Here is a 24,681-nt window from a genome sequence, read left to right on the forward strand (position 1 = left end):
AGGAAAGAAAGAGAAATAAGGAAGAAAAATTATTTTTGAATTTTTATCTCCAAACTAAAATATGGGCATCTTAATGATTTCTACACTGATTTGAAGCTAGTACACTAATGTTATATAGACTATGCTCTTTTCAAAGGGAAAACTATTTCAGAGCCAGAGCTGTTATTGTAACCCTTCTCTGCAGCATCCTAGACCCCTGAGGTTAGCATCTGAAAAAGAAAAAGCCTTTAGGAAATTTGGGCCCACATATTTACAAATCCAAATCCAAGAAGAATCTTTGTTCCCCTTAAAATATTATAGCTTTAAAGGAAATTTAAAACCACTTCCATATTAAGGTGATTTTTGCATTATCAATGCAAATTTTCTGTAACTTAAAATTATTTCAAAATTAAAAGATCATTAAAAATGTTTTTCTCTACAAAATCTATCAAAATACAACAATAAATATAAATACCCCAAAGTCTACCTGATTTTATTTCTGCTCCAGTGGTACCACCTCCTCCTAGGGAAATTGTAGTTTCTTAAAGATGAAAAGAAAACTAAAATTAATTCAGTATTAAGGAAGAGGGATGAGCAAGTGGATGTCACTACATGAGATAAGCCCAATTCAAAATGTCTTGTCACCTACTATTAAGTCAGAAAAGAAAACCTACTGACTGTAAAAGTGATGGAAACCTTTAATACACACATTTAATTGTTAAAACGGGGAGATAAAACATTTCAACTCACATGGTTCTTAGTTGGACCTTAGTTATTTCTTAATTGGAATAAGATATGTAAAATTCTTAATAAAAAAGGGTATATAGTAAGGAACGCATAAATGATAGATATGTTCACTATTATCATCATTATTTATTGGTTTAAATATTATACTTTTCATGTGCAAGAATTTTGCCAGTGGCTACCAAAAAATGAACTTGGTATTAGAGAACAATGGGAATCAATATCTCAATCTTTACCGATAATGAGAAAAAAATGGCCTGCGATGGGGTAAGAGAGCTATGTTTTCTCAGCGTGTCAACAAGCTCTTTTGAGAGGTTCTAGAATCAAGAGTTAATTTATACATGTTCTTCACACCATTTATATCTCATGGAATATTTAATGACAACCATTCCAAAAACTCAATTACTTCCTTTAGATATCAGTGAGAGAAAGATATTTCTTTCTAATCACCCAACTGATTCTCAGTGCCTTAGCTCCATGCTGAAATCTCTTTGAGGCAGAGGAAAGGAAGATAAAAGAGTCTGAGGATCTGACATTTGGTTATTATGTAAAATCCTGCCTATCCAGTAATCTTTGTTCAGAAAATGCTCTTCACAGGAGGTACAAACAGTAGATGTCATTCAGATAACCTTGTCTACTGGGAAGCAGTTAGTAGTTCATCAGTGGTTACCTTCAGCAGGTCCAGCCCCAGTGGTTCTACTTGCTCCAGGAGAAATTGTGGCTACTGAGAGAGGAGGGACATAAATGAAAAAGATTCAGGGGCCTAGGGATGAAATGGTGGTGCTTCTGCATAGAAGCACCAAAGGAAAGACATTATTTGTAGCAAGCACTCAAGAAATGATTCCTGTGGAATCAGCAAAGAAACTGTGGACTCACCTGTGCTGAAACTTTCAGGGGCAACTGTTGTGCCAGGTGCCACCCCAGAGGTACCTGAAACACATTATATCTCTTTTAGAGTCAGGTCTTCATTTGACTTACTGACCATTATGACTCAGTAAGTCAAGTGAAGACCTGATTCTGAAAGGGATATAATGTATTTATTTGCCATAACTGAAATCTCTTTTTTTGAGGTTACAGCAGAGGGTGAACTAAGTGTATTTGCTTGCATTCAACAATTCATAACCAAAGCAAATAGAGAAATACTGTTTGCAACTTCAGGTGCTTCTCCTGGAAATTTAATAAAAGGGAAACTAGATGCATTTCCCTAAGGCTGACAAAATTTGCTCCCCTGGCACTGCAGTGATGCCTGCTATGAGATAGAAAGTAGGGGAAGTAAGGGTTAAATGTGCTGCAAACTAGATGTAGGACAAAATATTGGCAAAGCAAAGTTTTATCCATATACAGATACACACATATGCATGCATGCATCCTGGTTCCATGGGCTTTTTTTCTATTTTACACACATACCCACACACACACACACACACACACAGAAAGCATTCTGAATTCCAGCTCCAATTCTGGTGATAGGTGTAATACCGCTGGAGACATCTCAACCCATTCTCAGACCTGAGGCAGTGAGGCCCAATTCTAGAATTAGTAGATTTCCAAAAAACTTTATCTCTATAGCAAATTCATTTTTAATTACTTGCAATGTACCTAAATAAAATATAAACACTCTTAGGAGAAGCTTGATTCCTAATCTTGATGACCTCAAATCATGGACTGTTGATTCTTACCAGTTTTGAAGCCAGTTCCAGAAGTTCCAGTCCCTTTTGTGGAAGTTGTGGCCTCTGAGGGAAAAAAAAGTAGAATCGTGACATCCGGGAATTTGGAATACCACAGAGGATATTGGGGTATTCTTTTATAATAGCAGCCCTAAAAGAGATATCATGACATCTGACATTAAATAAGAGGCATTCCCTTCTTGTTAAGCTACCTGTGTTAGAACTTCCAGATATAATGGTCGTTCCAGACAATTCTCCAGTGGTACCAAAAATGCCAAAAAAGGGAAATGGAGTAATAGATCATTTTCTTCCCAGGTTAGCTTGGAAGCATCCGTGTGTGGCCCTAAAGTACTGGAAGCCCTTTCCTGAGGACACTGTATCCCTATAGAGAATGGAAAATGAACAATCTCCAAGCACTCGATTTTCCAGGCCAACCTGGGCTGTGTGTGTTGCTACTGGGTTTCCCTTTCTCTATGAGGCAAGGGAAGAATAGGGCTTAAATCACCCTGACCTGTTTCTCTTCCAGGAACATAGCCCCCTGGCATAACAGAGGTGCCTACAGGAAAAACAAAGCACAATTCTATACTTATAAGCAGGACTCTTTGATACAACTTGGAGCATTTTAATAATCAGTTGTTTTCATGAAGTTTTGTAGGAAGGGAGAGAGGAAACAAATGCCATGTGTAAGTACAGGAGAAAAATGATAGAAAGTGTCTCAAACCGTGGGTGGAAAGGAAAATTGGGTAAGGAGAGTTGAAAGTCCTGGAAAGTTGGAATATACGCAATATACTCTCAAACAATCAGAAAAAAATTGTTTCCATAAGCCAGGACATCAAAGACAGCCTGACTGAGACACCTGAGGTCATGAATTCACAAGCAGAATAACTGACCAGGTTGATATGACACACTATGGCCACAGAGAAAATGCGGGACCCTCCCTCAAAAGACTTTCACTGCATTACTGTTTATTACTGTTCACTGCAGCCACCCAGATCGAGGGCTGATGAGAGCCCCAGGCCTCAGCCTGACAAGCTCACCTCCTGGTGGTCCTGCTCGGGTGGTCCCGCTGCCTCCTGGGAAAGTTGTGGCCTCTGAGAGAGAAAGGAATCGGAAGTATAAAGATTGGACAGGACATGCTGGGTTTCCCAAAGCTGACATTGCCTAAGGGGCCATATTCAGAATTCCTGACCTGTGTGAGCACTTCCAGGTTCCAGAACTTTGCCAGAGGTGCCCTCAGTAGTACCTGAAATAAGAAAGGTGGTCAGCTAATCAATCTGTTGCTTCTCATGAAATGGGCATGGGTTCTTAAAGGAAAGATAATAACTTTGTTTCTTCAATATACCAGTACATTTATTTCTCTGGGCTTTCTAGTTTTAAGAGTTTATCCATATATTGCTCGTGGAACATATAATTCCCTCAACGAGTTTACACAGAAAGTCCTCCACCACTGAGATCCTTTTTTAGGATTTAGTTACAGGGAGATAGATTCAGGCCAAGTTACCTCTATAACTGCAAGGGAATGGGCCCCATGCTAGCCTAGCCTGATGAAGAGGACTTTGACACAGGGAACAAGACACAAGGAGGGAACATTGAAGTGTTGGAACCTGATCTATTGATGTTAAATATTGAACATCTGCTAAATATTTGTAATATGCCAAATGCTGAAAAGCCAAAGAATTTTGCTGTATTTCAAGTGAGACATGGGAAGTTATTACAAAGTATACTTAGTTCCTTAACGGAGCTCACCTGTGATTATTTCGCCACTTGTTTTTCCATTTTCTCCTACAGAAGTTGTAGCTTCTGCAAATGAGAGAAGAGGAATAACAGTGAGGACAAAGATTTGAAGAATCTGAGAAGAGTATGGTAAGATCACCCAGGCAGACAACTCACTGAGGAGCCCTTCCAAAGCAGTGGTTCCTCCTAGCCTGGTGCTTTACCTGAGTTGGAGCTCCCAGGGGCAACTGTTGTACCAGAGGGAACTGCAGCTGTGCCTAGGTGGGAAAAAAGAAAAAGATCAACATGGGAACAATTTTGCGATCCCTGGAAGAATGTCGGTAACAAGTCTATCTGTGACTTTGAAACAGCAAAAGATACTTTCTGAACCTATAACTGACAAAAAGATAGACGTGTTGCATGTCTATCATTTGCCTTTGCGAAGCCAAGTTTAACATCATGGCTAATATACCTGCCAATCTTTGCCAAGATTAAAGGTCGTATCAAAGGCTTTTTCCATATTTACCTGTTTTACTTCCTGGTGCTCCAGTAGTGGCTCCTAACGAAAAGAAAAAGAAGGGAGAAGAGAAGGAGGAGGAGGAAGATAAGAGTAGGAAGAGGAGAAGGAAGAGAAAGAAGAGAAGAAGGAAGAGGCAGAGGAGGAAAAAAAGAAGCCAGGGGAGAAGAAGCAAGAGGAGGAAGCAGAGGAGAGGAGGAGAAAGAGGAGAAGGAAGAGGAGAAAAAGGATGAAGAAGAGAGAGAAAAAGAAGAAGAAAGAGGATTAGGTAGAGAAGGAGGAGAAGAAAGGAACAGGAGAAAAGGAAGACAGAGGAACAGGAAGACAAGAAAAAGGAGGAGGAGGAAGCAGAGAAGGAAGAAGAAGAAAGATTTCGAATTTTTTCTTTGAACTAAAATGTGACATCTTAATGATTTCTCTGCTGAATAGAAATCAGTACTGTAATGTAACATAGACTAAGCTCTTTTCACAGGAAGAACCATTTCAGAGCCAGAGCTATTATATCTGCTCTCTCAAGAGGCCTAGAACCCAAGGGTTAGTCCCTGAGAAGGGAAAGCCATTAGGAACTTTGGGGCCAAGTGGTTTCAAATCCGAATCCAAAAAGTATTGCTAGTTTCCCCGAAATACTATAGCCCCCAAAGGATATAAAAACTGCATTCCACATGAAAGGGATTTTTGCTTTATCTTTGCACATTTTACATAATGTCATATTTCAAAATAAAAGGCTTAACTGTTTTCCCTAAGAAATCCATGAACTTGGAATCAAACTATAACAATAAATAATGAAAATATCCAAATCTTCACCTGATTTTATTCCTGCTCCAGTGGTACCACTTCCTCCTAGGGAAGCTGTGGTCTCTTAAAGATGGAGAGAAAACCAAAATTAATTGAGTATGAAGGAAGATGGGTGAGTTAAGCTGATGAGACTACATGAGACAAATACAATTCAAAATGTCTTATCATCTACCACTAAGTCAGAAAAGAAGCCCTTTTCCATGCAAAAGTGTTTATCTTCAAGACACAAGTTTAATTGTCCATTTTTAACTCATGGATCTTCTTTGGACCTTAGGTAGTTGCAGTGGTAATAAGGTATATAAAGGCCATATACGATATGTATACAGCAAGGAAATCATAAATGATCAATATGCTCATTACTGTTAACATCATTATTTATTGCTTTAAGTATTAGACTTTTCATGAGAAAAAATTCTGCCAGTGACTACCAGTGTGTAATAATTCCAGTGTGGGAATAGAAATAGGAATCAATATCTCAATTCTTTACCCATAATGAGAAAGAAAATGGCCTAGGATGGGATAAGAAAACTATGCGTTTCCTCAATGTGTCAACAAGCTCTGTTCAGAGGTTTCTAGAAGCAGGAGTTAATCTGTATATGTTTTCTACACATCATTTGTATCTCATGGAATATTTAATGAATAAAAATGTCAATAACTCAATCACTTCATTTAAATATCAATGAGAGGAAGAAAAACATTTATCTTCAATCTCCTAACTGAATCTCAGTGCCTTGGCTCCATGGTGAAGTCTCCTCGAAGCAGAGGAAAAGAAGGTTAAAAAGTTGAGTGTCTGGTCTTTAGTTATTAGGTAAAATCCTGCCTATGTGATAATCTTTCTTCAGAAAATGCTCTTCACAGAGGGTACAAACAGTATTAAGAAAGAGGGATGAGCTAAGCTGACGTCATTACATGAGATAACCTCAATTCAAAATGTCTTGATACTTTCTATTAAGTCAGAAAAGAAGGCCTTCCGAATTTAGAAGTAATGAAAACTATAAATAAACAAGTTTAATTATGAAAATGTGAAAATACATCATTTATAAATTTATTTTACTAATTGAACCTTAGATATTTTTTCATTGGAATAAGATATGTAAACCCGTAATTAAAAAAGCACATACAGTGTAAAACTCATAAATGATTGACATGCTTATTACTATTATCATCATTATTTATTGCTTTAACTATTAGATTTTCATGTGTAAGAATTTTTCCAGTGGTTACCACATTGGAACCTGGAATTATAGAGGTATAAGAATCAGTACTTTTACTCTTTGCACAAAATGAAAAGAAAATGGCCTTCGATGGGGTGAGGTTAATCTGTGTTGTCTTAATGTGTCAAAAAGCATTTTTTTCAGAGGTTTCTAGAACCTGAAGTTAATCTATATTTTTTCATGTGCCATTCCTATAGATTATTTAATGAGAAAAATTTTAATAACTACTATTTTCTTTATATATCACTGAGGGAAAGAAAGACCTTTCTCTCCAATCACACAACTGATGCTCAGTGCCTTAGCTCCATGGCAAAGTCTCCTTGAAGCAGAGGAAAGGAAGATAAAGGCATTTGAGTGTCCAACTTTTACAGATTAGGTAAAATCTTGCCTATTTGTAAAATTTTTTTTAAATGCGCTACACAGGAAGTACAAACGGTAGATGTGATCAAGGCAAAGTGACCTACTGGGAAGGAGGTAGTGGATTGTCAGTTCTTACTTGCAGTTGTTGTAACCCCAGTCATTCCACTTGCTCCAGGAGAAGCTGTGGCTGCTGGGAGAAGAAGGACACAAAAGGAAAAGATTCAGGGGGCAGGGCATGGAATGGAAGGGTGGAGCTCCTGCATAGAAGCACCAAAAGGAAAGACATGTTACTGTAGCAAGCACCCGTGAAAGGATTCCCCACCACACTGTGGACTCACCTGTGCTGAAACTTCCACGGGCAACTGTTGTGCCAAGAGATACCCCAGAGGTGCCTGAAACACAAAGAGATTGAGGTGATCATGGTGAATGAGTAAGTCAAATGAAGAACCGAATCTAAAAGGAATATGCTCTATGTATGTATATATTTATTTATTTAGATGCCACCACAGAAATCTCTCTCTGAGCACGAGGCAAATGGTGAACTATATGTATTTGCCTGTTTTCAACAATTCAAACCAAAGCACATAGAAAATGTTCCCAACTTCAGGCACACCTGGAAATTTGATAAAACAAAACTAGATGCATTTCCCCAATGCTCACCTGCTTGTTTCCCTGAGGCGGAAGTGATGCCTGCTGTGAGGGAGAAAGAGGAGGGAAAAAAATGGCTTAAATGTATTAAAACTTGAAACATAAGAAAAAACATACTGAGCCAGCATTTTTCTTCACATATACACTTGTAAATGCATGCGTCCTGGATCCATGGGACTCTTTACTGTTTCACATACACACACGGAAAACTTTCTGAATTCCTCCTAAACTGCTAGCAATAGTTGTAACACAAATGGAGAAATTCCATCCCATCCTCAGAAATGGAACAGTGATGCTCCATTTTAGAATTAGTAGTTTTTTTAAAAATGTATCTCCACCAGCAAATCTATTTTGAATCACTTGCAATGTCCTAAATAAAATAAACACAAACTCTCTCAAGAAAAGCTTGAGATATCTCATAATTATGATGCCAGATCATGGGTTGCTTCTTCTCACCAGTTTTGAATCCAGTTCCAGAAGTACCCGTCCCTTCTGTAGAAGTGGTGGCCTCTGATGAAAGAAAGAGGAGAATGAAAAAGGCTGGGAATTTAGAATACTGGAAGAAGATATTGGGATATTACTGTATCATAGAAGTCATAAAAGAAATATGACATCTGACATTAAATAAGAAGAATTTACTTCTTGTTAAGCTACCTGTGTTAAAACTTCCAGATGTAATTGTCATTCCAGACAATTCTCCAGTAGTACCTAAAATGTCAAAAAAAAAAAAGTGGGGGAGAAGGAAATAAAGGAATAGAGCATTTTGTCTCCAGTTAAGCTTGAAGCATCAATGTAGCCCTAAAGCACTGGAAGCCCTCTCCTGTAGACAGTATTTCTATAGAGAATTGAAAATGATCACCTTCCTAGCACTTGATTTTCCAGGCCCACATGATGGATAGGTTGCTGCTGGGGTACACTTTTACTAAGGCATGGGGGGAATAGGGCTTTAAATCACCCTGATCTGTTTTCTTTCCAGGAACATATCCCTCTGGTGTGACAGAGGTACCTACAGGAGATATAAATCATTGTTTATAAGTAGGACTGTGTGATACAACTTGGGGCATTTTAATAATCAGTTGTCTTCCTGAAGCTTTCTAGTGAGGGGAGAGAGGAAATCAACATCATGTGTAAGTATATGGAAAAATGATAAAAAGCATCAAGCTGTAAGTGGAAAGGCTGGATAAGGGGAATAGGAAGTCCTGGAAGGTTGGAATGTATGAAATATTTTCTAATATGTTTAATCAGAAAAAAATAATGTCTCCATAAACTAGAATAGTGCAGACAGCTTGGCTGACAAGCCAAGTCATGAAATTTACAAGTCCAATAACTAACCAAGGTTGATATGACACAATATGGTTGAGGAGAAAATGCAAGCCCTTCCTTCAAATGCCTTCACATTATTTGTTCCCTGTACCCACCCCGACAGAGAGATGATGAGAGCCCCAGGTCTGGGCCTGCCGGGCTCACCTCTGGGTAATCCTGCTCGGGTGGCCCCGCTACCTCCTGAGAAAGTTGTGGTGCCTGAGAGAGAAAGGAATTGGAGGTATGAAGACTGCACAGGACATTCTGGGGTCTCATAAGCTGTACTGGCCAAGGGGCCATGTTCTGAAGGTGCCTGACCTGTGTGGACACTTCTGTCTTTCAGAGTTCTGCCAGAAATGCCCTCAGTAGTACCCCAGATAGGAAAGGATCATGGGCAGTTGGTCAATTTGTTGCGCCTTATGATATAAGCATAGGTTCTTAAAGAAAAAAAAAAAACTTTTTTCTTCAATACAATAGAAAATATATTTCTCTGCTGTTTCTATTTTAAGGGTCAATCCATATATTATTCATATAAACTATAATTCCCTCAGCAAGTTTACAGAGAAAGTCCTCTACCACCAAGTTCCATTTTTTAGGGTTTAGATACAGAAAGATAGATTTGAGCCCAAGTCACACATATAGCTGTCAGGGAATGGGCCCTATGATATCCTCATAAAGGGACTTTAGAGCCAAGGCACAAGAAACAAGGAGAAAATGTTGAAGTGTCTGACCTATATTTATTAATGTTAAATTTTGAACATCTAAATTTTTGCCTAATATGCCAAATATGGAAAATTCAAAAAAATTTGTCATATTTCAAGCAAGACATGGAAAATTATAACAAAGTACACTTTGTTCCTTAACAGAACTCACCTGTGATTATTTCAGCTCTTGTTATTCCACTTTCTCCCACAGAAGTTGTGGCCTCTGCAAAACAAGGAAAAAGAATAGCAGTGAGGGCAAAGATTAGAAGAATCTGAGAAGAGTATGGTAGGATCACCCAGGCAGACACCTCACTGAGGAGCCCTTTCCAAGCAGTGCTTCCTCCCAGCCTGGTGCTTTACCTGAGTTGGAGCTCCCAGGGGTGACTGTTGTACCAGAGGACACTCCAGCTGTGCCTAGGTAGAAAAGAAAAGAGAAAGATGAACATGGGAACTCTTTCATGACACTTGGAAAAATGTGGCCAACAGTATGTCTACTTGTGACTTTGAAGCAAGAAAGCACACTTCCTGAAATTATAACTGACATGAGGACTAACAGGTTTCAGGTTTATTGTACGCCTTTGAAAAGCCAAGGGTGATGCAGTGGCTAATATTCCTGCCCTGATTATTATTACCAAGATTTGGTCAAAGTTGAAGGTCATATGAAAGGCTTTCCCCAAGTTTACCTGTCCTACTTTCTGGTACTGTAGTGGTGATTCCTAATAAAAAGCATAAGAGAGAAGGAGAAAAAAGAGGAGGAGAAAACAAGAAAGAACAAGAAGGAAGAAAGACAATTTTGAATTTTTATCTCTAAACTAAAATATGACATCTTAGTGATTTCTACAGTGTAGAAATCAGTATACTAATGTTATACAGACTATGCCCTTTTCAAAGGGAAAACCTTTTCAAAACCAGAGCTATTAATGCAAGTCTCCTCTCCAGAGACCTAGAACCCTGATATTAGTCTCTCAGGAGGGAAAGACTTTAGAAATTTTGGTCTCAAGAGTTTACAAATCCAAATCAAAGAGCAAACTCTGTTCTCTTGAAATATTACAGCCTCAAAGGAACTTTAAACCTACACTCTACATTAAAAAGATTCTCTGCATTATCTGTAATTTAAATTTATTTTCAAATTAAAAGCTCATTAAAAAAGTTTTCTCTGAGAAATCTGTCAAAGTACAACAATAAATATAAATACCCCAGAGTCTTTACCTGATTTTATTTCTGCTCCAGTGGTGCCACTTCCTCCTAGGGAAGTTGTGGTCTCTTAAAGATGAAAAGAAACCACAATTGATTGAGTTTTAAGAAAGAGGGATGAGCTAAGCTGATGTCATTACATGACATAACCTCAATTCAAAATGCCTTGATACTTTCTACTAAGTCAGAAAAGAAGGCCTTCCGAATTTAGAAGTAATGAAAACTATAAATAAACAAGTTTAATTGTGAAAATGTGAAGATAAATCATTTATAAATTTATATTACTAATTGAACCATAGATATTTTTCATTGGAATAAGATATGTAAATCTGTAATTAAAAAAACAGATAGAGTGTGGAACTCATAAATAATTGACATGCTCATTATTATTATCATCATTATTCATTGCTTTAACTATTAGATTTTCATGTGTAAGAATTTTTCCAGTGGTTACCACATTGGAACCTGGAATTATAGAGGTATAGGAATCAGTACTTTTACTCTTTGCACAAAATGAAAAGAAAATGGCCTTCGATGGGGTGAGGTTAATCTGTGTTGTCTTAATGTGTCAAAAAGCATTTTTTGAGAGGTTTCTAGAACCTGAAGTTAATCTATATTTTTTCATGTACCATTCCTATAGATTATTTAATGAGAAAAATTTTAATAACTACTATTTTCCTTATATATCTCTGAGGGAAAGAAGGACCTTTCTCTCCAATCACACAACTGATGCTCAGTGCCTTAGCTCCATGGTGAAGTCTCCTTGAAGCAGAGGAAAGGAAGATAAAGGCATTTGAGTGTCCAACTTTTACAGATTAGGTAAAATCTTGCCTATTTGTAAAATTTTTTTTAAATGCGCTACGCAGGAAGTACAAATGGTAGATGTGATCAAGGCAAAGTGACCTACTGGGAAGGAGGTAGTGGATTGTCAGTTCTTACTTGCAGTTGTTGTAACCCCAGTCATTCCACTTGCTCCAGGAGAAGCTGTGGCTGCTGGGAGAAGAAGGACACAAAAGGAAAAGATTCAGGGGGCATGGAATGGAACGGTGGAGCTCCTGCATAGAAGCACCAGAAGGAAAGACATGTTACTGTAGCAAGCACCCGTGAAAGGATTCCCCACCACACTGTGGACTCACCTGTGCTGAAACTTCCACGGGCAACTGTTGTGGCAGGGGCTACCGCTGAGATACCTGAAACACAAAGAGACTGAGGTGATCACAGTGAATGAGTAAGTCAAATGAGGACCTGAATCTAAAAGGGATATGCTGTATTTCTGTATTTAATTGCCATAACAGAATCCTCTTTCTCTGAGCAGGAGGCAGGTGGAAAACTTGATGTATCTGCCTGCTTTCAACAATTCATAACAAAAGAAGATACAATGTTTCCAAGAACAAGCACAACTGAAAAGGTGATAAAAGTGAAACTAGATGCATTTTCCCAATGCTCAGCTGATTGCTTCCCTGTTGCTGCAGTGATGCCTGCTGTGAGATAGAAAGAGGAGGAAAAATAGTTTAAATGTATTGAAGCTTCACAGATAGGAGAAAATACTGAGTCAGCATTTTTGTTCAAATATACGTGTTAAATGTATGTGTCCTGGTTCCACAGAGGTCTTTTCTGTTTCACACACATGCACTGAAAACTTTCTGAATTCCACCTAAACGGCTAGCAGGAGTTGTAACATAAATGGAGAAATGCATCATATCCTCAGAAATGAAGCAGTAATGATCCATTTTAGAATCAGTGCATTTTCAAAAAAAAACGTACCTCCACCAGCAAATCTATTTTGAATCACTTGCAGTGTCCCTAAATAATACAAACACAAACTCTCTCAAGGAAAGCTTGGGAGATCTAATATTTATGACGTCAAATCACGGGATGTTTCTTCTCACCAGTTTTGAGTCCAGTTCCAGAAGTACCAGTCTTTTCTGTGGAAGTAGTGGCCTCTGACAGAAGAAAGAGGAGAATGAAAAAGACTGGGAATTTAGAATACTGGAAGAAGATATTGGGATATTACTTTATCCGAGAAGGCTTTAAAATATCATGGCATGTGACATTAAAATAAGAGGCATTTCTGGTTAAGCTACCTGTGTTAGGACTTCCAGATATAAAGGTCATTCCAGGCAATTCTCCAGTGGTAACTAAAATGAAAAAAAAAAGGAAAGGAAATAAAGGAATAGAGCAGTTTGTCGCCAACTAAGCTTGGAAGCATCAATGTAGCACTAAAGCCCTCTCCTGTGAACACTCGATTTCTATAGAGAAAGGAAAACGAACAACTTCCTAGCACTTCATTTTCCAGGCCAACATGGGATGGATGTGTTGCTTCTGGGATTCCCTTTCACTATGAGGCAAGAGAAAAATAGGGCTTAAATCAACCTGACCTGTTTCCCTTCTAGGAATATATCCCCCTGGTGTGACAGAGGTGCCTACAGGATGAAAAAAATCATTGTTTTATATTTATAAGCAGGACTGTGTGATACAACTTGGGGAATTTTAATAATCAGTTGTCTTCATGAAGCTTTCTCATGTGGCGAGAGAGAGGAAATCAACATCATGTGTAAGTATATGAGAAAAATGATTTAAAAAGTATCAAGATGTGATTCGAAAGGCAACCTGGGTAGGGGAATAGGAAGTCCTGAAAGGCTGAAATACATGAAATGTTTTTAAATATCTTTTATGAGAAAAAATAATGTCTCCATAAGCTAGAATAGTGCACACAGTCTGGCTGACTATCCAAGGTCATGAAATTCAAAAGCAGAATAACTGACCAGGTTGACAGGACACCGTATGACCCAGAATAAAATGCAGGCCCCTACTTCAAATGCCTTCACTATTTGTTCTCTGTAGCTACCAGCTAGAGACATGATGAGATCCTCAGGCCTAAGCCTGACCAGCTCACCTCCGGTTGGTCCTGCTTGGGTGGTTCCACTTCCTCCTGGGAAAGTTGTGGCCTCTGAGAGAGAAAGGAATTAGAGGTATGAAGACTGCACTGAACATTCTAGGGCCACATAACCTGTATTTCCCAAAGGGCCACGTTCAGAATTCCTGACCTGTGGGGGCACTTTTAGCCTCCAGAGTTCTGCCAGAGATGCCCTCAGTAGTACCTGAAAAAAGAAAGGATTGAGGTCAGTTGGTCAGTTTATTGCTCCTCATGATATGGGCAGAGGCTCTTAATGAAAAAAAAAAAAATTCTTTTCTTTAATAAAACGGAAAATTTATTACTCTGGATTTTCTATTTTTAAGAGTTGATCCATGCATTGTCCACAGAACATATAATTCCCTCAGCAAGTTTACAGAGAAAGTCCTCTGCCACTGAGTTTTTGTTTTTAGAATTTCGGTCCAGAAAGACAGATTTGGGCCAAAGTCACCTATATAACCATCAGGGAATAGGCCCCATGATGCCCGGATGAAGGGTTCTGAGACCCAAGGCAAAAGACATAAGGGGAAAATGTTGAAGGATCTGAACTATATTTATTGATATTAAATATTGAACATCTGCTAAATTTTTGCCTAATATGCCAAATAAAGAAAATTTAAAAACTTTTGCCATATTTCTATTGAGACATGGGAAATTATAACAAAGTAAACTTAGTTCCTTAGCAGAGCTCACCTGTGATTATTTCAGCTCCTGTTTTTCCACTTTCTCCTATAGAAGTTGTGGCCTCTGCAAAACAGGGACAAAGAACAGCAGTGAGGGCAAAGATTAGAAGCATCTGAAAAAACATGGTAGGGGTCACCCAGGCAGACACCTCACTGAGGAGCCCTTTCCAAGCAGTGGTTCCTCCCAGTCTGGTGCTTTACCTGAGTTGGAGCTCCCAGGGGAGACTGTTGTAGCAGAGAGCACTCCAGTTGTGCCTAGGTAGGGAAGAAAACAGAAAGATCTACATGGGAACTCTTTTGTGACCCTTAGAAACATGTGGCCAACAGTAGGTCTATTTGTGACTTTGAAGCAAGAAAAAACACTTCCTGGACTTATAACTGACATAAGGACAACCATGTTTCAGATTGATTGTGTTTCTTTACAAGGCCAAGGTTAATGCAGTAAGCAATATCCCTGCCTTCATCATAATGATTATTATTATGCCAGTGTTGGAGGTCTTATGAAAGGCTTTCCCCAAGTTTACCTGTCCTACTTCCTGGTGCTCCAGTGGTGGCTCCACATGAAAAGAGATTAGGAGAAGAAGAGGAGAAGGAAAGAAGAGGAAAGAAGAAAGAAAATCTTAAATTTTCATCTATGAACAGGACATTGTTTTACAGACTATGCTCTTTTCAAAAGGAAAACCACTTCAAAGCCACAGCTATTATTGCAACCCTCCTCTCCAGCAACCTAGAACTCGGAGGTTCGTCTCCCGAAGGGAAAGACTTTACGAACTTTGAGCTCAAGAGTTTATAAATTCAAATCCAAGAAGAAACTCTGTTTCCTTGAAATACCACAGCCTCAAAGGAAATTTAAAACCACACTCCACACTAAAGAGATTCTCCACATTATCTGTGATAATTTTCTGCAATTTCAATTTATTTCCAAATTAAAAACTCATTAAAAAAATTTCCTCTATGAAATTTATCAAAATACAACAATAAACATAAATGCCTCAAAGTCTTTACCTGATTTTATTTCTGCTCCAGGGGTGCCACTTCCTCCTAGGGAAGTTGTGGTCTCTTGATGAAAACCAAAATTAATTGAGTATTAAGAAAGAGGGATGAGCTAAGCTGATGTCATTATATGAGATAACCTGAATTCAAAATGTCTGGACACTTTCTACTAAGTCAGAAAAGAAGGCCTTCTGACTTTAAAAGTAATGAAAAACATAAATATATAAGTTTAATTGTTAAAACCAAGAGATACATCACTTGTAAATTTATCTTCTTAATTGGACCTTAGGTATTTCTTAATTGGAATAAGATATGTAAACCTCTAATTAAAAAAGTAGATATAGTAAGGAACTCATAAATTATCAATATGCTTATTACTATAAACATCATTATTTATTGCTTTAAGTATTAGACTTTTCATGTGTAAAAGTTTTGCCGGTGACTACCACATTGGACCTCAGAGTGATAGGAATCAATATTTTTACTCTTTACACATAATGAAAAGAAAACGACCTTTGATGGGCTCAGGGAACTCTGTTTTGCTAATGTGTCAGCAAGCTCTTTCAGAGGTTTCTAGACCAGGAGTTAATCTTTATGTTTTGCACGCACAATTTCCATAGAATATTTAATGAGAAAAATGTTAGTGGCTATTATTTCCTTTATATATCACTGAGGGAAAGAGAGACCTTTCTCTCCAATCACACAACTGATGCTCAGTGCCTTAGCTCCATGGTAAAGTCTCCTTGAAGCAGAGGAAAGGAAGATAAAGGCATTTGAGTATCTGACATTTACGTATTGGTAAAATCTTGCCTATTTGGAATTGTGGTATTTTCCCAACAAAAATGCTCTTCACAGGAAGTACAAATGGTAGATGTGATTGAGGCAATGTGACCTACTGGGAAGGATGTAGTAGATTGTCAGCTCTTACTTGCAGTTGTAATGCCAGTCACTCCTGTTGCTTCAGGAGAAGCTGTCACTGCTTGGAGAAGAAAGACACAAATGGAAAAGATTCAGGGGGCATGGAATGGAACGGTGGAGCTCCTACACAGGAGCACCAAAAGGAAAGACATGTTACTGTAGCAAGCACCCATGAAAGGATTCCCCACCACACAGTAGACTCACCTGTGCTGAAACTTCCAGGGGCAACCTTTGTGACAGGGCCTACCGCTGAGATGCCTGAAACACAAAGAAACTGAGATGATCACAGTGAATGAGTAAGTCAAATGAGGACCCAAATCTAAAAGGGATATGCTGTGTTTCTGTATGCATTTGCCGTAACAGAAATCTCTTTCTCTGAGCACAAGGAAGGTGGAAAAATTGATGTATTTACTGCTTTCAACAGTTCATAATAAAGGAGATAGAGAGACAGTGTTTCAAGTACAAACACAACTGAAAATTTGACAAAAGAGAAACTAGATGCATTTTCCCAGTGCTCACCTGCTTGCTTCCCTGTTGCTGCAGTGATGCCTGCTGTGAGATAGAAAGAGGAGGGAAGAAAGGTTTAAATGTGTTGAAACTTCAGATATAGGAGAAAATGTTGGACAAGCCAACTGTTAGCTACACAATTATGGATGCATGCTCCCTGTTTCCCTGAGGCTCTTTTCTACTTCACACACATTCACACAGAAAACTTTCTGGTTTCCAGCTCAAATGCTGGTGAGAGTTGTAACTCAATGGAAAAATCCCATCCCGTCATCCGACTTGATGAAGGGAGGCTCAATTCTAGGACTGGCAGTTTTTCCAAATAAATTAACAAATAAATAACAGCAATCCTATTTTGAATTACTTGCAATGTCTCTAAATGAAACACAAACTCTCTCAAGGAAAGCGTGAGAGTACTAATCCTTATGAGGCCAAAGTATGGGCTGTTTATTGTCACCAGTTTTGAGTTCAGTTCCACTAGTGCCACTCCCTACAATGGAAGTTGTGGCTTCTGAGGGAAAAAGTAGAATAGTGAAGTCTGGGAATTTGGAATACTAGAGGGGATTTGGGGGTGTTATTTTATCATAGCCATCCTAAAAGAGATATTGTGACATGTGACATTAAATAAGAGGCATTTCCTTCTTGTTAAACTACCTGTGGTGGAACTTTCAGACATAATCGTTGTTCCAGATAATTCTCCAGTGGTACATAAAATGCAAAAAAGGAAAATGGAACTATAGAGTATTATCTCTCCAACTAAGCTTGGAAGCATCAATGTGGCCCTAAAGCACTGGAAGCCCATTCCTGAGTACACTGTTTCTATAGAATAAAAATGAACAGCTGCTTAGTACTGGGCTTTCCAGGCCAACATGGGATAGATGTGTGGCTACTGGCTTTCCCTTTTACTACAAGGCAAGGGGAGAATAGTCCTTTAAATTTGTTTGCCTTCCAGAGACATAGCCCCCTGCTGTGACAGAAGTGCCCACAGGAGAAAAAAAGCATGGTTTTATCTTTATAAGTAGAACTCTTTCAAACAACTTGAGGGCATTTTAATAATCACTTGACTTCATGAAGCTTTCTAGTGAGGGGATACAGAAAATAAGCATCATGTATAATTAAAGTAGAGAAATGATAGAAAATGTCAAGCTGAATAAAAAGGAATGAGATCATGTCCTTTGCAGGGACATGGATGGAGCAGGAGGCCATCATCCTCAGCAAACTATCACAGGAACAGAAAACCAAACACCGCTTGTTTTCACTCTTAAGTGAGGGGGTTGAGCAATGAGATCGCATGGACACAGGGAGGGGAACATCACACACCAAGGCAAATTAAAGGATGGGTCAATAGGTGCAGCAAACCACCATGGCACACGTATCCCTGTGTAACAAACCTGCACATATCCCGGAACTTAAAGTAAAAGAAAAAGAAAAAGAAGAGAAAATGTCAAGCTGTGGGTGGAAAGGTAAACTGGCTAAGGAAGACTGGAAGTCCTGGAGGGTTGGAATGCATGTAATATACTCTCAATCCTCATATCAGACAAAAATGTCTCCATAGGCCAGGATACTGGAGACAGCCTGGCTGAGACATCTGAGGTCATGGAATTTATAAGCAGAATAACTTTTCAGACTGTTATGACATAATATGGCCTCAGAGAATGCCGACTTCTCCTCAAATGCTTTCATATTATTTGTTACTGCAGCCACCAAAATTGAGAGATGATGAGAGCCCCAGGCCACTGCCTGAAAAGCTCACCTCCAGGTGGTCCTGCTTGGGTGGTCCCACTGCCTCCTGGGAAAGTTGTGGCGTCTGAGAGAGAAAGAAACAGAAGGTAAGAATTAACAGCATTTACAGTGACCTGGATGAGACTGGAGACTATTATTCTAAGTGAAGTAACTCAGGAATGGAAAACCAAACATCGTATGTCCTAAGCTATGAGGACGCAAAGGCTTAAGAATGATACAATGGACTTTGGGGACTTGGTAGGGGGAAGAGTGGGAGGGGGCAAGGGATAAAAGACTACAAATAGGGTGCAGTGTATACTGCTCAGGTGATGGGTGCACCAAAATCTCACAAATCCCCATTAAAGAACTTACGTAACCAAATACCACCTGTACCCCAATAACTTATGGAAAAATAAAATAAAAAATAATTTTTTTAAAAAAAGACTGCACAGGACATTCTGAGTCTCCCATAAGCTATATTGCCCAAGAGGCCAGATTCAGAATTCCTGACCTGTGTGGGCACTTCCAGCTTCCACAGATTTCCCAGAGATGCCCTCAGTAGTACCTGAAATTAGAAAGGATTGTATTGGTTAATTTGTGGTCCTTAATTTAATGGGCATGGGCTCTTAATAATAAAACAAATTAAATGTTTGTTTCTTTAATATACCAGGAAATTAATTTTTCTGGACTTTAGTTTTGAGAGTGAATCCACGCTTTGCCCATGGAACCATATCATTCCCTGAGCAAGTTTACTGTGATTTGTTCTGAGAGAAAGTCTTCCACCACTAGTCCCTTTCTTAGGGTTTAATGATAGCAATGTACACTTGGGCCCAAATCATCTATGTAACTGTCAGGGAATGGGTCTCATGATGCTGTGATGAAGGATCCTTAGACCCACGGTGCAAGACATAAGGAGGAAAATTTGAAAGGTCTGTACTGTATTTATTGATGTCAAATGTTGGACATCTGTTAGATTTTCCTTAATATGCCAATTCTGGGGAATTCAAAAAGTGTTTACATATTTCAGGCCAGATTCTTGGGAAGGTTTCAGGAATAGTTAATACCCTAACAGAGCTCACCTGTGATTATTTCAGCTTTTGTTGTTATGCTCTGCTCATTCTCACCTGGGCTGGATCCAGATGGAGGAACGCTGCGGCCTTCTATTAAAGTTGTGGCCTCTGAGGGAGGAAGTGATGAATGGTGAGATCAGAATTTGGGATACTGAGAAAAGAATGAGGTTGGTATTTCAGCAAAGCAGCTCTAATAACTATATTATGTGGTTAAACATGGAGATTTCCTGCTTATCAACCTACCAGTGTGGGACATTCTAGATATAGCAATTGTCCCAGAGAATTCTTCTGTAGTAACTAAAAGTGGAAAAAGAAAGGGATCAACATGGCTTTACCTCCTAAATCAGTTGTGGAAGTAGCTATATGGCTTTAATCCACTGGAAGAACGTTCCTGAAAGCCTCTATTTTGTAAGGAAATTAAGTGACTACCACTTCATGTCCTGACCCGCCTATCCATCACTGTTGCTACTGGGGTTCCCTTTCCGTAGAGCACACTGAATGTGGATGGGGAACCCTATCTCCTCCTCACCTGTTTCACTTTCAGATGCTGAGCTCTCTGGTGTGACAGAGGTACCTTCAGGAGAAAAAAAAAAAGCACATGACACATTCATCTTTCTGAATTTTACTCATCAATTACCTCAGGCATTTTGATACTGATAATTTGAAAATAGAACTTGTTAACTCTAATCCCAGCATATGAGGACTATATTTAGTCTTTCCTACCTGGTCTGGAGCTCTGTGAACTGCTGCTGACTCGAGGTGAAACCACAGTTGTACCTATTAAAGAAAGTAGAGTGAAAAAATCTTCAAATAAAACATTTCACCTTTCAACTAAGCTTTATTAAATATCTCTTTCATGTGATATTGTTTTAGGCCCTTGGCATGTATCGGTGAACGAAATGTTCAAAGACCTCTCTCCTAATGCACCTTACATTCTAGTAGCTGGAGGACAACAATGAACAATAAATGTAACAAAGAAGTCAGTGTGAAAGATGTTAGTAAACACTTTAGGAAAAAGGCAAATTGTATAAAAGGGTCAGGGACCCTGATAAGCAGGGGTTATCCAGCAGCTCACCCTCATCCCTGCTACATAATAACTAGCTCTGCAAAACTGGGCTCCTGGAAATCCAGAGGGATAAGTCAGGTGAGGCCAGGGAATTCCTAGGCACACCCAGGTTTTGACTCTGGCATGTTATATTCCCAGAGGAAATGCAGGCTCCTTTCCTCTGCCCACTTTCACACCTATGTCTTCACTGCAGAGAACAGGGATTTGATAAAAGCACCAAGGCCTCAGAGTAAAAAGCTCACCTCCTGGACGTTCTGCTTGGCTGGTGTCACCCCCTACTATGGAAGTTGTGGTGCCTGAGAAAGAAAAGAAAGGAAGGGGCAAAGATTAAGGTTTGGGAGACCATACACAGTGCTGCAGGCAGACTATGTCAACCAAGGTGCCCGTGTCCAGATTTTGCATGTATTTTCAGACTCGCCTGTCTTGTAATTTCCAGATTTCAGTGTTTTTCCAGAGACTACACCAGTAATACCTACAATAACAAAGAGATGGTGTCACTAGTTCAACAGTTTGTCCACTGATTTGAATAGGAATCTCAAATCCCCACTTGGAAGCAAACTATTACTCTGACACTTGGCAGTGCTAGAAGTAATTCGTATTTGTCCATGCAATATTTCTTTCCACACAGTTTCACTGAGACAGTTCCCAACTATCATGTCCTTCTTTTTGGTGGGGAAATTGGAATTTTCTCCCCATATTACCTATTTATCTGTCATGGTTTTACGTTATGATGCTTTAATGAAAGCCCTTGTAAGCCCAGGAAATAAGGAGGCAATATAATGATTGTGTAGTCTTTTTTATGAATTTTCTCAATATAGCATACACAAATCATGTAGATATTTTCAGAAGACTATTGAAGGTGTCATTAGGAATTACGGGTCTTAGCCTAGCAGCACTCACCCGTGGCTCTTCCAACACTTGTTGTTCCACTTACTCTTAGGAAAGTGGTGGCCTCTAAGGGAGACAAAGGGATAAGAGTTACCTGGAGTATATTTAAGGATTGTGGAGAAGATATGGTGCTACTCCTGCAAAAAATAATACAAAGGAGATATCTAATTATGCGAGGGCACGTGGAAGATTCCATGTCAACCTGTTGACTTACCTGTCTTGGAACGGCCAGGGGCAACAGTTGTGGCAGGAACTACCCCACTGGTGGCTGAAACACAATGGGAACTGGCATCACCACAGTGACTCCTGTTTGTCTCCTGAAGACCTGCCTCTAGAAGGAATCTGTTTACATCTTTAAGATGTCAAAGGTCACTTTCTCTGGCTGCCACTCTGATGTGTTTTCCCATTCATTAATAAACTACCAAGTTGGGGCATTATAGCTGACATCACATGACAGCGAGACAGACAGTTTTCTCCCATATTTACCTATTTCACTGCCAGGAATAGACGACAAAAAATATTTGCTTTATAATAATTGTATCTATTTCTAATTACATTTTTAATTGACATATAACTTTACATATTTCCAGTGTGAGGTTTTGATATAGATATACATACATTGTATAATAGTCAAGTCATGATCTTTAGCATAACCATAATCTCTGACATTTATCATAGCTTTGTGATAAGAAAATTTAGAATCCTCTTGATCTGCTTTGGCTGTATCTGCACCCAAATTTCATCTCGAAATGTAGCTCCCACAATTCACATGTGTCATGGGAGGACCCGGTGGGAGACAGTCGAATCATGGGGGTGGGTCTTTTTCCTGCTGTTTTTGTGATAGTGAGTAAGTCTCACGAGATCTGATGGTTTTATAAAGGGGAGGTCCCCTGAACAAGCTCTCTCTTGTGTGTTGCCATGTAAGTCATGCCTTTTGCCTTCCACCATGATTGTGAGGCCTCCATAGTTACGTGGAACTGTGAGTCCATTAAACCACTTTTTCTTTATAAACTATGCAGTCTTAGGTATGTCTTTATCAGCAGCATGAAAATGGACTGATACATCTCTCTTCAAGGTATTTTCAAATATATACTATAATACTGCTTACTACAAGCACTCCACTACACTATAGACCACCAGAACTAATGCCTGCTATCTAATTGTGATTTTGTCACCATTGACTTATTACTAATTATTTCTATCATTTTAGGGCAAAATATCTATGTAGGCATGATTCCAAGATTCATATACCTCTACTTCCCAGGGTTAAAACTGCTTTTAGTTCCTACTACTATACTGAAAATATTTCAAAGTAATGTTATAGGGAAATTTCTCAAAACAATTACATTTCATTTACACCCCAACTAGAAGAGTCAACCCATTTGAAAAGTGTACATTAAAAGGTTAAGGAAAATATTAGATTAAAAAATATATTTGTCCTTAGAGAGATAGTCCCTAAATAAATTACTTCATATTCTGTAGGAAAGCCTATTTCCAAACCAGTCATCCTGAAAATCATGATTCTTGGTAACTCCCAAATCTTGAGCTGCCATCCTCACCTGTTTTGGATTCACTTCTGGTACTGCTCCTGTCTTCTGTGAGAGTTGTGGCCTCTGAGGAAAGAAAGAGAAGAATCAAGAGGTCTAGGAAATTTGAGATGCTGGTAAAAAGTACTGAGCTGCTATTTTATTACTGAATTTCTACAAAGTTATCACCCATGCAAGATGATGATGTCTTTCTTATTGAACTACCTGTGTTGGAACCTCCTGATGAAATGGTTGTCCCAGAGAATTTACCAGAAGTCCCTAAAATGAGAAAGTAAAGGAGCTAATAGAGCAAGCAGTACTGGAATCAGCAATGTGGTCCTGAAACACTGAAAGACCTTTCTTGAAAACTTGTTTCAGAAAATATGAACCATGAATAATTTTTTTGCCAACTTACTAACGTTTTTATACTGACTATCCCTTCCCCTGTACTCTACTGAAAAAGGAAGTTTAACTTCACTTTCCTGATTTTACTTCAAATGTTGTGCTTTCCTTGTGCTCCCAGGAAAGAGAAAAAGACTTGAACATTCTAAATGTTCTCATATCGGTAACTGGCGATATTGTGCTTATCAGATGCTGAGCAATGCCCTACTATGAGATATTTATACCTTCCCCTGCTGATTTTAAGTAGTTCATCCTACCTTGCTTTGGACCCTGTGAACTGCTGCTGACACCAAATGAAACTGTGGTGGTAGCTGCTAAATTAAACATAGTGACACTCTGCATAAGAATATACCAGTCACCCATCTCACATTATGGAAGCATTTCCTCTGTGCCTGACATCCTCTTCTCAGAGAAAAGAATAGACAAAAGTCTCTGCCTCAGGTGATTTACGTTTATGGGAGAGGGAAAACATGAAATAAACAAGAAGTGTAATAAATATGTTCGAGAGATGGCAGCAGGTGATAGTGCTGTGCAGAGTGGTGATGAGCAGAGCAGGGAGAATCAGGGTTCTGGGGAGGCTGCTGCAGGTCAGTGGGCCTCAGACAGGTGTCCAGAGGACTAACACTGTCACACAGGCCATGGGACAATGCCTGACTTAGATAACCCAGTGTCTGAAGCTCCTTAGCAGAACTACTCAGGTTGGCCAGAATACATGTTGACTTTCCAGACAAGAATTAAGCCCCTTCCTTGGCCCCGTTTCTCATTTATGTGTTATCCTGAGCACAAAACAGCAATAATGAGAACTCTGAGGCCTGGGACTGATGAAGCTTACTTCCTGGAACTTCTGATCTGGTGGTCCTGACCCCTCTGGTGGAACTTGTGGCCTCTGAGAGAAAAGAAAGCAAGGATGACATCTACAATATGGGAAGTACAGGGTTATGTAACCCTAGGAGCCTGTCACCCGAGCAGGCATGGTGTAGCATTCCCTGTGTGCTTGTGGACTTGCCTGTGTTGTCGTTCCCAGGTTCCAGAGTCTTTCCAGAGAATGCCCCAGTGGTAGCTATTAAGAAAGAGATGGGTAGTCATGGGTCAGTACCTTGTCATCATCAAATGGGCAAAGAATAACAACCTCAAAGTGGATAAATCTGTATGCCTGTT

The 24,681-nt window shown here is 39.2% G+C and overlaps 1 protein-coding gene across 1 annotated transcript in view; it reads right to left on the reverse strand.

Moving 5' to 3' along the window:
• The window catches only part of MUC19 (mucin 19, oligomeric), a 199,138-nt gene that overhangs the window by 48,034 nt on the left and 126,423 nt on the right, over positions 1-24,681 (reverse strand). Inside the window, 42 exon segments of the mRNA XM_011936117.1 lie at positions 467-520; positions 1,394-1,444; positions 1,600-1,653; positions 2,403-2,456; positions 2,603-2,658; positions 3,430-3,481; positions 3,580-3,633; positions 4,137-4,190; positions 4,328-4,375; positions 5,425-5,478; positions 7,126-7,176; positions 7,328-7,381; positions 7,650-7,682; positions 8,094-8,147; positions 8,292-8,345; positions 9,105-9,158; positions 9,813-9,866; positions 10,004-10,051; positions 10,327-10,359; positions 10,853-10,906; positions 11,777-11,830; positions 11,974-12,027; positions 12,727-12,780; positions 14,445-14,498; positions 14,636-14,689; positions 14,959-14,988; positions 15,440-15,493; positions 16,356-16,406; positions 16,550-16,603; positions 16,865-16,897; positions 17,504-17,668; positions 18,603-18,656; positions 19,083-19,136; positions 19,885-19,938; positions 20,171-20,215; positions 20,365-20,418; positions 20,950-21,003; positions 21,608-21,661; positions 21,810-21,863; positions 23,155-23,208; positions 24,356-24,409; positions 24,530-24,583. Of these exon segments, the coding sequence (XP_011791507.1) occupies positions 467-520; positions 1,394-1,444; positions 1,600-1,653; positions 2,403-2,456; positions 2,603-2,658; positions 3,430-3,481; positions 3,580-3,633; positions 4,137-4,190; positions 4,328-4,375; positions 5,425-5,478; positions 7,126-7,176; positions 7,328-7,381; positions 7,650-7,682; positions 8,094-8,147; positions 8,292-8,345; positions 9,105-9,158; positions 9,813-9,866; positions 10,004-10,051; positions 10,327-10,359; positions 10,853-10,906; positions 11,777-11,830; positions 11,974-12,027; positions 12,727-12,780; positions 14,445-14,498; positions 14,636-14,689; positions 14,959-14,988; positions 15,440-15,493; positions 16,356-16,406; positions 16,550-16,603; positions 16,865-16,897; positions 17,504-17,668; positions 18,603-18,656; positions 19,083-19,136; positions 19,885-19,938; positions 20,171-20,215; positions 20,365-20,418; positions 20,950-21,003; positions 21,608-21,661; positions 21,810-21,863; positions 23,155-23,208; positions 24,356-24,409; positions 24,530-24,583 (2,262 nt within the window).

This window comes from Colobus angolensis, unplaced genomic scaffold (genome assembly GCF_000951035.1).
Source record: "Colobus angolensis palliatus isolate OR3802 unplaced genomic scaffold, Cang.pa_1.0 Scaffold150, whole genome shotgun sequence".
Taxonomy (NCBI): Eukaryota; Metazoa; Chordata; class Mammalia; order Primates; family Cercopithecidae; genus Colobus; species Colobus angolensis.